Raw genomic sequence first — 13416 nt, 5'->3', positions numbered from 1 at the left:
CATGTACATTCACTTAGGTATTATCAGCGCCCTGAGTGCACAAAGAGGCCTTAATAGCCCTGACCAGCCTCTCCTGAGACCCTCACCCAAACCTCTTGCCTGTGGGCCCAGGAGCCTTATTTAATCCCGAGCCTGGGCCTCTAGTCTCTGCTTGAGCTGCGTCATAGATGTACCTGTCTACAGCCCTCCTGGATTGACCTCGGAACTTCGCTGGAGTTAGCTTGTCTCCTGGATGGATCCCTCCATCCAAGTCCAGTCCTGTCTTTGTCCTCATCTCTTGGAGAGACTCTGGCCCCACATCGTAGCTTCGTCTCCCGTCCTGTCTTTGGCTGCATTTCCTTTGGCTCTTGACTGGAGTCCCTGGATAGACCCTGGATCTGGTTCATTGCTTGCCTTGTCTGGGACTTTTGATGAACCACTATGAGCACCCTGCTCCACTTGCTGTAGTCAGATCCTTCAGTGAGGGCACTGCCCGTGCTGAGGTCACCCTCAGCTCCTGGCTCACCTTCCCTTAGGTATACTAGTATGTACATCAGCTGTTACCAAGCATACCAAGCCCCATAGCTGGCACTTTCAGTTCTTTTGTACAGACTGAGCTATGAGTTTTGTGTTCCTGCAAATAGCTTTTTCATTATTGGAGCCCAGAACTTTGGCTCTGCAGATTTTATGTCCCTCATAATGCTCAGGTGCCTGGGGATCTCTGAATTACTCCTGCCCATACGAAGACTCGCAGATCTCTTTTGTCCTTCCCAAACATCCACTGAAGCAGACTGCAACCCCTTTCATGCACAAATTCACCCAAATCAAAGACATGACTCTTATAGAAAACTGTATACCATTTATATGTGTACTTCCACCCTCTGAGCTAACTTGTATGTGTAAACTTTATTTTCTTCTTACAGGAGCAGTGAGTGGAAAAATGTCTTCTCCTCCAAGTGCAGAGGTGAACTGCCAAACCTTAAAAAGGTGGATCTCCAAGAAAAACACAACCTTGATTCTTCTCTGCCAGATACCAGGCACTATTTTTCACAGTCAGAAGATACCTGGCTTGCTTAAGCTAACAAGGGCTTCTACAAGGGGTAGATGAACACAGTACAACCTGTATATTTTACTGTAGCAAAGAATACCACCCTCCCACAGTATGTTTGACTCTTGTTCACATGACATATGCACTACAGTCATGGAACACAGTCATAACTACATTCAACATGGAAACAAAACAATGAACTGTTTTCTTTTCAGATGTGCTTTGAGTCAAAAATACCAGACAGAATAGCATCTGAGTCCTGCCTACATGGCAGGCTAGACAATTAAACTGGTGGCTGGGCCAGGTTATCCTCTGAATAAAATACTAAACAAATACTTTTGATGTGGAATCTAATATTCAAAAAGTTCAGAAATTAGTTACGTTTTCAAACTGTGAACCTGTAGTCTTATAGTATATTGTCACTTTGTGGGGCAAAACAACTGAAGCACTCTCATACTTACAAAGTGCTGTCTTACAAAAGTGTAAAATCTACTCTGTGCTTACAGACAGGACTGCTTATGTAAATTTTCATTTTACCTACTGTAATCCTATTTCAGATAGGACCTCTTCACATGCCCATTAACTTAATTCTTATTATGCTATGCTTTCCACAGTAAGAAGCTGGATTCTTACATCATTTTATAGAATCACAGAATAATTTATAGTGGCGGGGATCTCAAGGCCCTTTTATAGTCAGTGGGAGATTCTAATATCCCAGGGTTTTACTAAAATTTTATGTACTTTTACACAGACCATGGGTGGGTTGGGGGGAACAAATGACATTAAAATCAAAGGTGCTATTCGAACAAAAAATGCATAGACTGGAATTAAAGTCCTTATAGCAGAGAGAGAGACAGTCCAATGTGGCTTTCCAAACACATAGCTTTAGATAACCTTTATTGTGATACACACAACTAAAGGCAGCTGCATGTTTCCAGATATGTTGTCTCATACCTGTACCAGATGTCAAACGCCCCAGTGGAGGCTTGTGGTTAATCTCTAGCAACTTGTGATGAGTAACTAACAGACACACTTACACAGAGCTCTTGGCATAAAAGTACCCCGGGTTTAACATACATGAGTCCAGCTGCAGAATGAAAGGTTACTGAGCAATATGGTAACACCAACAAACTGACACCCCTCCATCACTGCGTGTGAAAATGAGTTCTTCACTGCAGCAAAAGCAAAGAGAAGACAAATAAAGTGGTGTGTGAGCCCTGAAAGTCAGAGACCTGAGAAACTACATGCATAGGACCTGCAATAACCACACTGAATGTTAGAGGAGAGAGAGGGCCTAAGAGAAGTAACTTTCTGTTTAATTTTCAGACTCCTGCACAAATGTAAACCTGGTATCAGGTGAGAATCAAGCTATGGACGCTGATGGGTAACACCTCACTTAGCTTGTTTATGGACACCCAAAGGTGTCAGGAAGGTGGTAGGTGTGTGTGAGAGCTTTTAAGGCTCAGAGATCCTCTGTGGAAAGATACTAACCACTTGATGCAATCTGCTATGTTCCATAAGCATAATAGGATGGCTTTTCAGAAGGACTTTGAGTCCTACATATTAAAAAGTGAACAACATCTTCAGTGAGGGTGACTTTCTCTCAAGTGAAAAACCAACCCAACTTTCCCCTACAGTATGCAATATCAGCAGCTAAAGTTTCATTTGTAAAGCTGTTATTCTCGTGTTAAAAAAAAGAAAGAAAGAAAAGAAAAAAGAAAAATCTCAAGGCAGCATGTGCGCGTGGGAAAGGTTTGGTTTGTTCATTTTGGATACAGAAGCGAAGGCAAGGCAATGGTCTGAAATGAACACGATATATCTTGTCCACGGGGAAAAGTGTGTATATAACTTTAGGGTACTTAAAACACACTTTCCTTATGCACTGCAGACAACTGTTGAATTGCTGTTTTTATGGCAGATGTTTCTCAAGCTATGCTGAACTTAACAAGAAAAACTTAGAAATTACTGAGCTGGTTTCTCTCAAATCAGTTGTGGTGTTTAAGTTTCACCAATATTTATAGAACATCTAGTATTTGAGCATTCTGGCTGCAATACTGTATTTAAACACTTTTTTGTAGGGCTATACTGAAGCCCTTATCTACATTTTAAGCAGTCACTAAATCCTGAGCATTCCATTGACTTTAAAGAAAAGGAATGGGCATTTAGCTGTAGTAGTTCACTAAACCCCACTGAGTAAAGGGAGTTCACAGTCTGACCGTTCCTTTCTGAGCATTACAGACTTTGGATACTATGTAAGATGCTAATTATACCCGTAAAGAGTTGGGTGGTAATAACCCAAGTTATTACCTACTGTGCTCGTAGTTTCTCTAAAACTTCCCTTAAGAACCAAAATTTCCCATATTTGCAGTCTATCCATAGATGACTGATGGAAAATAATCCCTCGATCACAAGAGAGCATAAAAATGTTGTTATTCTATAGTTAAAAAAAATGTTCAGGTAAAGCAGCTCAATAAAAAAGGCTAAGATGCAATGTGTTATCTGAATACTCCTTATTCCTTACATATTTTACTAAACTTGTAAAATGTACCTCTAGTATGCCCATAATGTAAGTAATCTGATAACTGTGCAAGTGTGAGCAATAGAAATTTCACAGTTCTCTCCAAAGGTACTGCACTGTGTGTATTTCAGCATTTCTGTTGAATTAGTTCAGCATTTCACTTAAATAATGTTTTTGTTAAAAGTTTGACATGTTTTAAAGTGTTAAAAAGATTAAATACTTAGAAAGCAGAATTCATTCTCTTCTGGCTCAAATGTCATGTTTCATGTCGACCCCAACATCATTTTTAAAGATCTTTCCATATTCAAAACCTGAAAAATGTTATTTTGTGTCAGTCTCTCTCTCTTTTTTTTTTTTAAATGATGCTTGAGCTGAAAAATACTTCCACTGGCACAATATTAGCACATGCACTGCTGGAATTCAGAAGCTCTGTAAAGTTTTTTAATTAGATACCTTTTCACAACTATTGCACATATCATATCCTTCAGAGCTAATTAATTTAAAAAGTCTGCAGGACAAGAAAATTACTAGTTAAATATAAATTAACATAGGTTAGTAAGGCTATTCATACTGTAGAGTCCTGTTACTGTGCATATAAAGGACACAAGCAATAAAGTGTAGTACAGCAAAACTTGTGATCATATATAAAGTAACATCTGAAAGACACAAGTTATTACAACATTCATACTGCATGGTCTTGTTATGCTAAAGTCCTATTGCCACAGAAAATAATAATAAACAATACAATACAATGAGCAAAACCGGGCAGCAATTGAATTTGCACAAAAAAGCAGTGAAAGCAAAAATAATTACCAATAGAACAAAAAAAATACTGCAAATAACCTGTCAAACCTGCAAATAACCTGTCTTCCCTTCCCTGAAACAACAGTGCACTCTAGTGGCTACTCAAAAAATCTTGCTCCTTTTAAAGCTCCACGTAGTTCGCAGTCCACTCTATAGTATTCCAGATGACAAGACCAACCATGCGCACCTTAAGAGATGGGCAGAAAGTAATCACAACACTGAAGTACATCCTGAACTTCTGTTAGGTAGTATTCTTCCACTTGAATCAGTTGAACAACACTGATTTCTGCCAGATGAGGAGCTGTCCTACATTTCTCAACAAAATACATTTGTAACTTCTACTACTGGGGTGATTCTACAGTGGTTATTGGTTATTCTATATTGATCAGGGATTCTTAAAATCAAAGTCTAGTGTTTTCAGATTTTATTCTGAGCAGAAAGGATTTTATCCTCTTACACATGAGAATTCCTGATCCTTCCCTCTCTAGAATGGCATGAATATTCCAGTCCCTCTATGAAAATAAGTAGTTTTGCTTCGTCTAGACAAATTTCACTTTCTGTCCTCAGTTTACCTGCTGCATATTGAGTGGATAGAGTGCAGTGAGACTGTGCCCCAGTTCTGCGCAGGCTCACATCAATTCAAAAGCACTGGATGTTGATATTAAAAATGGTATGTGCATAGAACAAAAGAACTGATTGTCCAGCCAGAAACTAACCATTTGTTTGCAAACCTCACACTCCAAGAAGCATAAGATGAGGTAATCATGAAATATCCTTTGCTATTAATTCTCTTATTCTCTATTTATGATTTTGCTGCTGACACCAAGCCAAGCTAATTTAACAAGATTAATGCAAAATAGCAACAAAACATTTAATACAATGCACAGCTGCACAACAAGATGCACTCCATCAAACTGGGAAAGCAAAGTTCACAGTGATCCTGTCTAAAACAACAGTGCTAATTACTGGCTTATCCACTACCTGAGAGACACAGGCAGAGCCACTTCAAAACACATACCTGTACACAAAGCCTTGGTAAGGGAAAGGCAGTACAACTATCTTCAAGTACACACCAAAAAGGAAAAGAAAGAGCAGCAGCTTAGGATCCCACAAGAAAAGAGTTAATGGAAGAAATACTGATGACATGGAGAAAAGAAACAAAAAGCTGAGCAGTAGCTAGGAAAACAGGGCATGGAAGTTAATGAAGACCCTGAAACAATTCATGTAAATGACACAGTGGAAAAGCAGAGGACGGAGAATTCTGGCTACCAGAAGAGACATTCACCTCTAGGCAGGAGCTGAGAAACATTCCCAGGTCCCAGAGTATACACATAGCCTGTAAGTGGCAGAGGTGGTGGCTTTCCCCACCTTTATCATGCTAAGCTAGTACTCAAGCTACAGACCCACTTCCTGGTTAAAGAACATCCAGAGGCTGAGACTCCTTTTGATTCAAGATAGGCACAGTTTCCAGAGCCCTTTACTTCAATCCTGCAAGGGACAACAAAAGATACAATTACTTTGACACCCACAATCAAATAATTCACTGGTACGAAGGGAACCAAATGGATTGCAGATTCTCCTTGTACAATGCCTAACTTACTACAGCCAAGGCATCACAGGACGGAAGATGACAGCTTGCACTTTGGAAAGAACACCGCAAAGATTGTCTTTTCCTTATGAGGCCTCGCCCCTGGGACACAAAAACCTAGAACTTTCAGTATACCTGCATCTTGTCTAGCAGCTGCTTAATGTGAAATGCATCCTTGGAGCAGACTGGAATTCATGTGCCCTTCTCAAATAACCCGTGCTATCAAGACAGGCTCCCTCTTCAACTTCCATATCCTTTTGTACACCAAAACAGTTCTAAAAGAAGCTGTGAAAAATGCCTCCCTTTCTCATTTCCCTCTTCCTCATAACTGAAATAGCATTATGGTTAAGGGGGTGGTGAAAAACAGGAAATGAATCTGTGTTTCTACACTATAGGTGTTGCTATGTAAGAGATAAGAGCCTCCTTTATCAACTGTGTTTTAAACCAAATTATAGCAGTTTTCTGAAAAGGCCAGTCAAACTCGTAGATGCTCTGAAAATGCCAATGGGACAAAGCCCCAGTATTAACTTAACTCTGGATACCAACTGAGCTTAGACATCAAGATGCTCACCCTTGCAATGGCAGGAGGTGCAGTTTTAGGCATGCAAAAAGGCAGAAGTATAAGAATGTAGGAAACTTCAAAGGTGAAAAGTAAAACATCCGTGGATGTATGTATCACTGGCCTGAGGATAAGCAAAAGTGGGAAGGACTGCAATTTTGAACTCAGATGCCTATGTTTTGCTTAGATTTCACATTAGATACTTATGATCTTCATTGGATCAAGTCCTCAAGACTTGCTGAAAAACAATATAGTCAGGCATCACTAGTGATGTCACAAACTTATGAAATGGAAAATGTAAATATTCAAAGTTAATTTCGGACTTCTCAGATTTCAATTCACATTACTCTTATTAGTAATTCCACTGACTCCTGCTGACAGCTGTCCCATGAAGAGAAGCAGCAGTCATTCAGAAGATGGGGAAGCAGTCACTGGGAGGAGCAAACCAGCCCATGCTTGCCACCAGTGAGACAGAGCACAGACTAGTTACTATAGAGTAGCTCACTGAATATAAATTCACTTCACTTTTCCCTCCAGCAGTTTTTTTGTACACACGTACCATGAGAAGGATGAAATCTCTCGATTAACCTGTCTATAAATCTCAGATAGTACATTTCCAAGATATATTATATAACAAGGAATTCACAGTATTAGAATCTTTTATTTCTGTCCTCCTTAACTTTTGTACCTTAGTGGTCTCTTGGTTTAACTCTCTCTTGGCTATACTCTCCGTTACCATGACTCCCCTTTTCATATTACCTCTGAACCTGGTGTTATGAACTTATCTCTTAATTTTCATCCATCACAGTTTTAACACTGCTGTGTGAAATCTCTGTTGTATTCCATACTCCTTCCAACATTGCCTTTTCAATGTTAGTATAGACATTTCTTTCAAGTCACTACCTATATCTGTATTAGTTTTCCTTTCTTATTCCTCTATAATCTAGTATCACTGTCAAAAAACCTCATCACCAACTTACAGTTTGTTATCTAATGCGTTCCCATTAATCCAAAAGAATTCTTTGTTTCTTTTATAAAGTCCAATCCATGGGTCTTGCTTTGTTATCTTCACCGTAAAATTCTGTATATGAGAAAAGAATATTTGTATGTTCGGTTCAGTTTTCAAAATATAAAGTCTTTGATCAAGCTCTATAAAGCAAAAATATGATCTTGTTTTCTCCCAGAAGGAACAATATCAAAGATTAAATCTAAAAAATTAGTGCAGCATCTGGATCTTGTGTAATCTACATAAATGAAAGAAAATCTACAACTTGATTAGAAATCAAAAGGACCCATTTTGAGCCAGAATTCCTGCAGCCCTCAGATATTATAGTGATAGAAATTCCTACTATGAGAATGGAAGTCCACAACTGAATATTAAGAAAATACAAGAATTTCTATGGAACTGCAAACACATCACTTTTTCTAAGGAACTGCAAACATCATTTTATGGTCTCTCCACAAGAAAGTCTTCAATGAACCATCACTTCAGCAGCCAATGGATTTCTCCATCACTGACGCTTCTTCAGCATACTAACTCTTCGCTACCAGGTAGCAAGGATCTGTGGAAGATGTTTTAGGGACAGAGAAGTAAAGAAAGATCCTTGTCACAGTGTATGCAACAGAATTGTCATCCATGCTCAATACACTCCTTATACTGGTGTTTCTGATGGGGCCTACTGACCTAGGGACAGGCTGTTTTAGAACACCGAAGCAAGTGCTGTCAAGGCCTATAGCAGATATGGGAGAACATATTCTCCTGTGACTTTATGCTAGATGCAGTCTTTCCAAGTATTGCAGTATTACAGAAAAAGAAAATTCAGGCTGTAATTAGGAGTACTATCTCCTAACTCCTAAGTTCAAGGTTAACGTATTTGCTAAAACTGACTGTCATTAACAGACCTTGCTAAGGTTGAACAGTTTCTGTTTAATTAAAGATGAATCAGAAGCAACAGTTTTTCCCCTGACAATGTGAGTATTTCTGACTATAATAAGCATAAAATTTAACTCAGATACACCTCAGCTGTTTTCTAAAACATTAATTGCTAAAGCTGATACTGGAGTTTGCAGGGAGAGGAGGGACACAGCTTTCTGTACTCTGTGACTTGTCACAGTCATCAGATTTCAAACTGTTCAGCTTATGAGACTGGAAAAACACAAAGGTTCATTGTGCAGCTCCCTACAAGTGAGATGGGATTAAACCATCATCCCCTTTCTGTTCCCTTACCAGTTCCAGATGATTTTCAATCACAAGGAGGGAAGCATTGTGTAACGAGCAGAAGTTCTGACTGGAGTTCCAGTTGGCTTCACTTTCTGAGAGGTAGTAGCATTTCCTCTGGAAATAAAGCCAATCTGCCGGACAGAGTTCCAGGGAAGGACAGCCAGCAAAATCTTTCTCCGAAGAACTGTTTACTGCTAAAAAACAAAAACAGTCCACCTATTCCTTCTGACTGACACTGGAAAAAGCTTCTGGAGTTTTCTAGCTTGCTTTCTGATTGCATCATCTAATCTCATCCAGTTCTAACCATAATGTCATTATTTCTGCCCAGCAGAAGTAATTATCCCAAACTGATTGTACATTCTGGCTCCTGCACCCTTACAGTTGCTGATACATCTTTAAAGTGATGATCACAGACAGGCAGGCAGAACTAGATGAGAAGGTGATAAAAATGTTTGCTTCAAGGACCCTTCTGTAAAATAAACATTTCTGACTGATAACTATAGCTTCTGCAAATGTTACTTTTTTGTACCTGCATTAATAGCTTTATTAATTATAGTGTCATTTTCTGAAAAACTACAGATTGGTTGCAAAGAACAAGCTTCCATTTGTTATTTGTTTTCTTGAACTTGGATTGAGATTAACAGTAAGTTTATAAATTAGAATGTCGCACTAGGACTAATGTGAACACTCACCTAACTCCGCTGTAACTACTGAAGTCATTTCTCCAGCACTTAACCTCAGTTTTAAACAGTATGTCAGACAGGACATCTATTTAACTTTGATATAAGGTAAGGTTTATATAAACCCAATGAGTTTTGGGTTTTATTTTCTTAATCTATAAGAACTTCTGACCACCTAGAATTCCAGTAATTACTGGGCTAATTATAATTTCTTTTAAAATAATTCACACACTTACCAAACTGAATACACAAAATCAAAACTGTAGCAACAGCAAGGAATCCAGCCATACCTCGCCAGAACCAGATATTTGAGAATAGACCTGAAAAGAAGAAATGTCAGAAATTTCAAAAAGATAGCTGAAAAACTGATTAGAGCCCAGGATCCACTAAGCTATTCCAAAAGAAGTCACTCTCCACGGAGAGTAGACTGGCAGCAGTGCTGGAGTGTGTGACATTTAGCTTGTCATCACAAAGCTGTTGAGCTAACAAGAACTATGAAGTACTACGAATTTTAATTACATAATTCAGAACTCATTCAGAGCTAACAGTGAGGTAATTCCTTACACTCAAAAGTGATTGAAAAGGAAAGAAATTAATGTAGAACAAATGAGTGTGAGACAATAAGTCTCAGACAGACCTGATGTCTGAGTATAGCACTGCTAAGAGAAGTGAGGCAATTCATTAACTCCAGAGCCCCAAACTTCCATTGAGGAACTTCTAGTCTCACCACACAGAGACACCTTTTCTAAGTTCTTCTTTTCGTCCCATCTCCCTTCTAGGACTGTGCAGTAAGCTGGGTTTGATGGCAGGAAGGACCTGCCAATCTATCATTGCCGCTTGTTGTTTCAAACTTCAGAGACAACAAGAAGGGATGAAGCACCTAAAGCATCGCTGAAAGACCCTCTCACTCGTGGTTACTGTATGATCTGACAGTACAACGGCCTCCTTGGAAAGCCTCCTTCCTTGCTCCGTGGAATGCACAGGTGTTATAACCCAGCATTTGCACGCAACGTGAGTGTACATTTGATGCTGCTTGGAGAGCAGGGGCAGTGCCCAGCCTCAGGCACGCTGCAGCCTGCACGATGCTGAAGTAACGCGGGCTGCTCCCGGATCATCTGCCCAGCTGCCCAGGGGGTCGGGTGGCCTGTGCCAAGCCCTGTCCGCCACACCATCCTGCCCCAAGGCTGAAGCCTTCGGCCCCTCCAGGCCAGGCTGAGGCTGCCAGAGTAAGGGCGCTGCCGGGGCTAAGGGCCGCGGCCCCCTGGCCCCCCCGCCCGTCGTCGCCATTTCATCTCGCCAGCAGCGTCGTCTCCCCAAAATGGTCTCTGGTGCCGGACAAGAAGGGAGCTCGGCTGCCAGGCAGCCCCCAGGCGGGAAACGCCACGCGGCGCCGGCGGCGTCTTCCCGAGCAGCCCGGCTGCGCCGGGATCGCGCCCCAGGCCGCGGCCGCGGCCGCGGTCCCGGCCCGCAGTGCCCGGCTGCCGAGTCCTGCCCGCCCCGCAGACCCGCTGCCCGGCCCGTAGAGGGGTCCCGCGCCGCTCCCGCTCCCGGGCAGACGGCGGGGTACCTGCTCCCGGGGCGGGGGCCGAGCAGGGACGCCCGACCCCACCAGCCAGCCCCTCTCAGCCCCTGTGGCAGCTCCCGCCCGGCTGCAGCTGCGGAAACCGCTGCCGCTGCTGCCCCGTAGCTGTCCACCCCGCCCCTCCCTCTCTGCACCTTTACCCTGGGGGGTCTCCGTCCTCCACCCAGGAGAGCCGTGCGGCGACCCCCCGCCGCTGCGGCCGTCGTCGCCTGCCCCTCTGCCACCCATGGGTGCCAAGCTGCCGCTCCGCCAGCAGGGGCGATCACGGGGCCGGAACTACCGAAGCGGCCGGCGGCGGCGGCCGGCTACTCTCCCCTCCGTCGCCCAGGCCACGGGCGAGGGAGGGCTGCACCCACCTGCTGCCCGGTGCGCTCTCGGCCCCGCAGGCACCCGCAGGCTCCAGCTCCCCAGAGCTCATCTGCACTGTGCCGAAGCTGGAGAGGCCCCAGCGGAGCCAGGTGTCTTCAGGAGTCCTTGGTTCCTGCCTGGAGGAATAGGAAAAGAGATGAGCGTTGGGAGAATTGGGGAGCTTCGGCTCCCCTTTCCACAGTTTGGGTAACTTGGAGGGCTTTGTACTGTTTGCACTGTTTAGGCCCGCCATGAGTGCTTCATCTCTGTTTGTGAGTGTCGTCATCTTAGTCTACAGGCTTGGTATCACTGCAGCACTGCAAGAAATCATACCATTTTATAATAGAAAAGGAAATGGGAAATGGTTTCAAGAACTTGGCTTCCACCAGTTCTCACTGTGAAAGTCTTATTCTCTGAAATCACCAGATTGCTGGATGAGGAACATTCGGGAGGGGGCTGGGGAGACTCCTGCTGCCTTTAAATTAGGTGACTAGTTAAAACTTGATCCCTTTCGAAAATCAGGCCAGTGATGGGTCTCACCCAGAAAAGCATTACATCTGATGATTCTGATCTGCAACTGTGGGAACGAAAGAGTATGAGAAGTTGTAGCAATGCTTGAAAGATAGGGCCATAGATATCAGGTGGGTTGATGTACAAATATTTCAGCTGGTGTATTATGCATAGTAACTTTTACTCACAACAGATATTGGCTGTAAAACATGTTTGAATATCCAGAGGAATATGGCTCTCTTCAAGTCAGCACACAGGCTCTGTGCAAGCAAAGAATTTAGTGATGGTTTATCCAAAACACTCATCCATCTGTTTCTAAGCAGAAAACCTTGAATAGAAAACCAGGAGAATAGAGGGTTACCCTTTATGTCTTCGTTGCAATCTCCAGTTGTTTTGATTTGTCAAGGATTTGAGCAGCTTTGAGGGTAGTCAGCTACTGAAAATAATCTCTAGGTGTTTATCGTTACATGTAGTAAAAAGCAGTCTAAACTTCATCCTTCCATAAATATAAATTAACTTGCAGTTGATTTTAGCCTTTGTTTGCAGCAGCTGCTGGTCTGAGCAATGAATTGGGAGAGATGGACAGGCTAGCATGCTCAGGACAGCACTCAGGAAGAAACAGAAAGGCAAAGAGTAAGAAAGATACATGTGGACAAGGAGAGATGGCTTAAAACATGGCAGCTTTTGGGAAGTTAGGGAACTGAGAATTCCCAGAAGAGGGTGAATGGGAGAAAAGGCAGGTAATAGGTACAGCGACCATGACCTGTAGGCACTCCAAGAGATTTTGGAAGATGTGAGCTCAGAGGAGTGCAAATGAGAGTAGGATATGGACTTAGGACAGTGGGAAGGTACAATACCCATTTCACGTAGTCAGAGCAAATTTTGCATCAAAGGAGGTAGGGGAATGCTAATGTGCACAGTTACTCTTGTGTTTGATCCTAAGAACAGGATATTCAACATTTATTCACTGTTCTATTTCTGGCTATTTAGTAACAAAATTAGGCAAGCCCCTCATGAGTTAAGCAAAACAAAAAACCTAGAACAGAAATGCCTTGTAAACTACTCCATCCACCTTCCTCCAACCGGCTGGTACACTAGCTTAGTTTTAGTCTTAGGAATGACCTGGCTCTGAAGAACTAGCTGGCTCTCTTGCGATTTGATAAGTGTGTCAGACCTGCCTGTTACTGAAGTCATAAATGACTTACTTGGCTTATAATCACAGTGCATTCACAGACACCCTTTTCACCCTTACCCACTAATACAGAAGATAGTTTTGGCATTTTCAGGGCATCTTCCAGGCTGACAAAAAAATGAGAACCTATAACATCTTCAGTTGTGAATCATTTGATGCTCCAAAACCCCTATAGTTGTAACCCCAGATGCTTCTTGTACAAGTGCTCTGACTTTATTGAGGCCTTTGACCTTTAGTTTCACAGTTTGGCTAAGACACCTTCTCATGAAGATTGTGTAGTGTGCTGCTGTTATCAAGAAAGTGTGATCTGGCAGGCTCACACCATGTGAGCCTGCTGCTTCAGTGCGGGAGGGTAGCTATTGAACTAGAGATAGACTAGTTGAGAGT

General features: G+C 42.4%; 1 protein-coding gene across 4 annotated transcripts; it reads right to left on the bottom strand.

The window, feature by feature from the left end:
- Positions 1–3964: 3964 nt before the first annotated feature.
- On the bottom strand, positions 3965–11284 carry LOC112986817 (C-type lectin domain family 2 member B-like). 4 transcript variants are annotated; one of them, XM_026106292.2, is made up of 5 exons: positions 11114–11284; positions 9634–9717; positions 8724–8908; positions 7477–7577; positions 3965–5837 (listed from the first exon to the last, which is right to left on the bottom strand). In XM_026106292.2, exons 1-5 carry the CDS (start codon positions 11205–11207, stop codon positions 5723–5725), a joined length of 579 nt encoding a protein of 192 aa, XP_025962077.1. In that variant the 5' UTR covers positions 11208–11284; the 3' UTR covers positions 3965–5722. The 4 variants fall into 4 exon arrangements, with proteins under 4 accessions (XP_025962077.1, XP_064373916.1, XP_025962076.1 ...); XM_064517846.1 differs by having other exon boundaries at positions 11120–11284; XM_026106291.2 differs by having other exon boundaries at positions 8724–8911; positions 11114–11283.
- Between the last annotated feature and the right edge of the window lie 2132 nt (positions 11285–13416).

Source organism: Dromaius novaehollandiae, chromosome 1 (assembly GCF_036370855.1).
Source record: "Dromaius novaehollandiae isolate bDroNov1 chromosome 1, bDroNov1.hap1, whole genome shotgun sequence".
Classification (NCBI taxonomy): Eukaryota; Metazoa; Chordata; class Aves; order Casuariiformes; family Dromaiidae; genus Dromaius; species Dromaius novaehollandiae.
This window is presented reverse-complemented; position numbering and strand designations above follow the sequence as displayed.

What these genes read in the sequence shown, in the direction of transcription:
- LOC112986817 (XM_026106291.2), bottom strand. Translation starts at nt 11,207, where the DNA reads ATGGGTGGCAGAGGGGCAGGCGACGACGGCCGCAGCGGCGGGGGGTCG. An exon ending in GGAGACCCCCCAGGGTAAAG is followed by an intron (nt 9,718 to 11,113) that starts GTGCAGAGAGGG and finishes TCTTCTTTTCAG; the next exon opens with GTCTATTCTCAAATATCTGG. An exon ending in AACGCATTAGATAACAAACT is followed by an intron (nt 5,838 to 7,476) that starts GTAAGTTGGTGA and finishes TGTCCCTTGCAG; the next exon opens with GATTGAAGTAAAGGGCTCTG.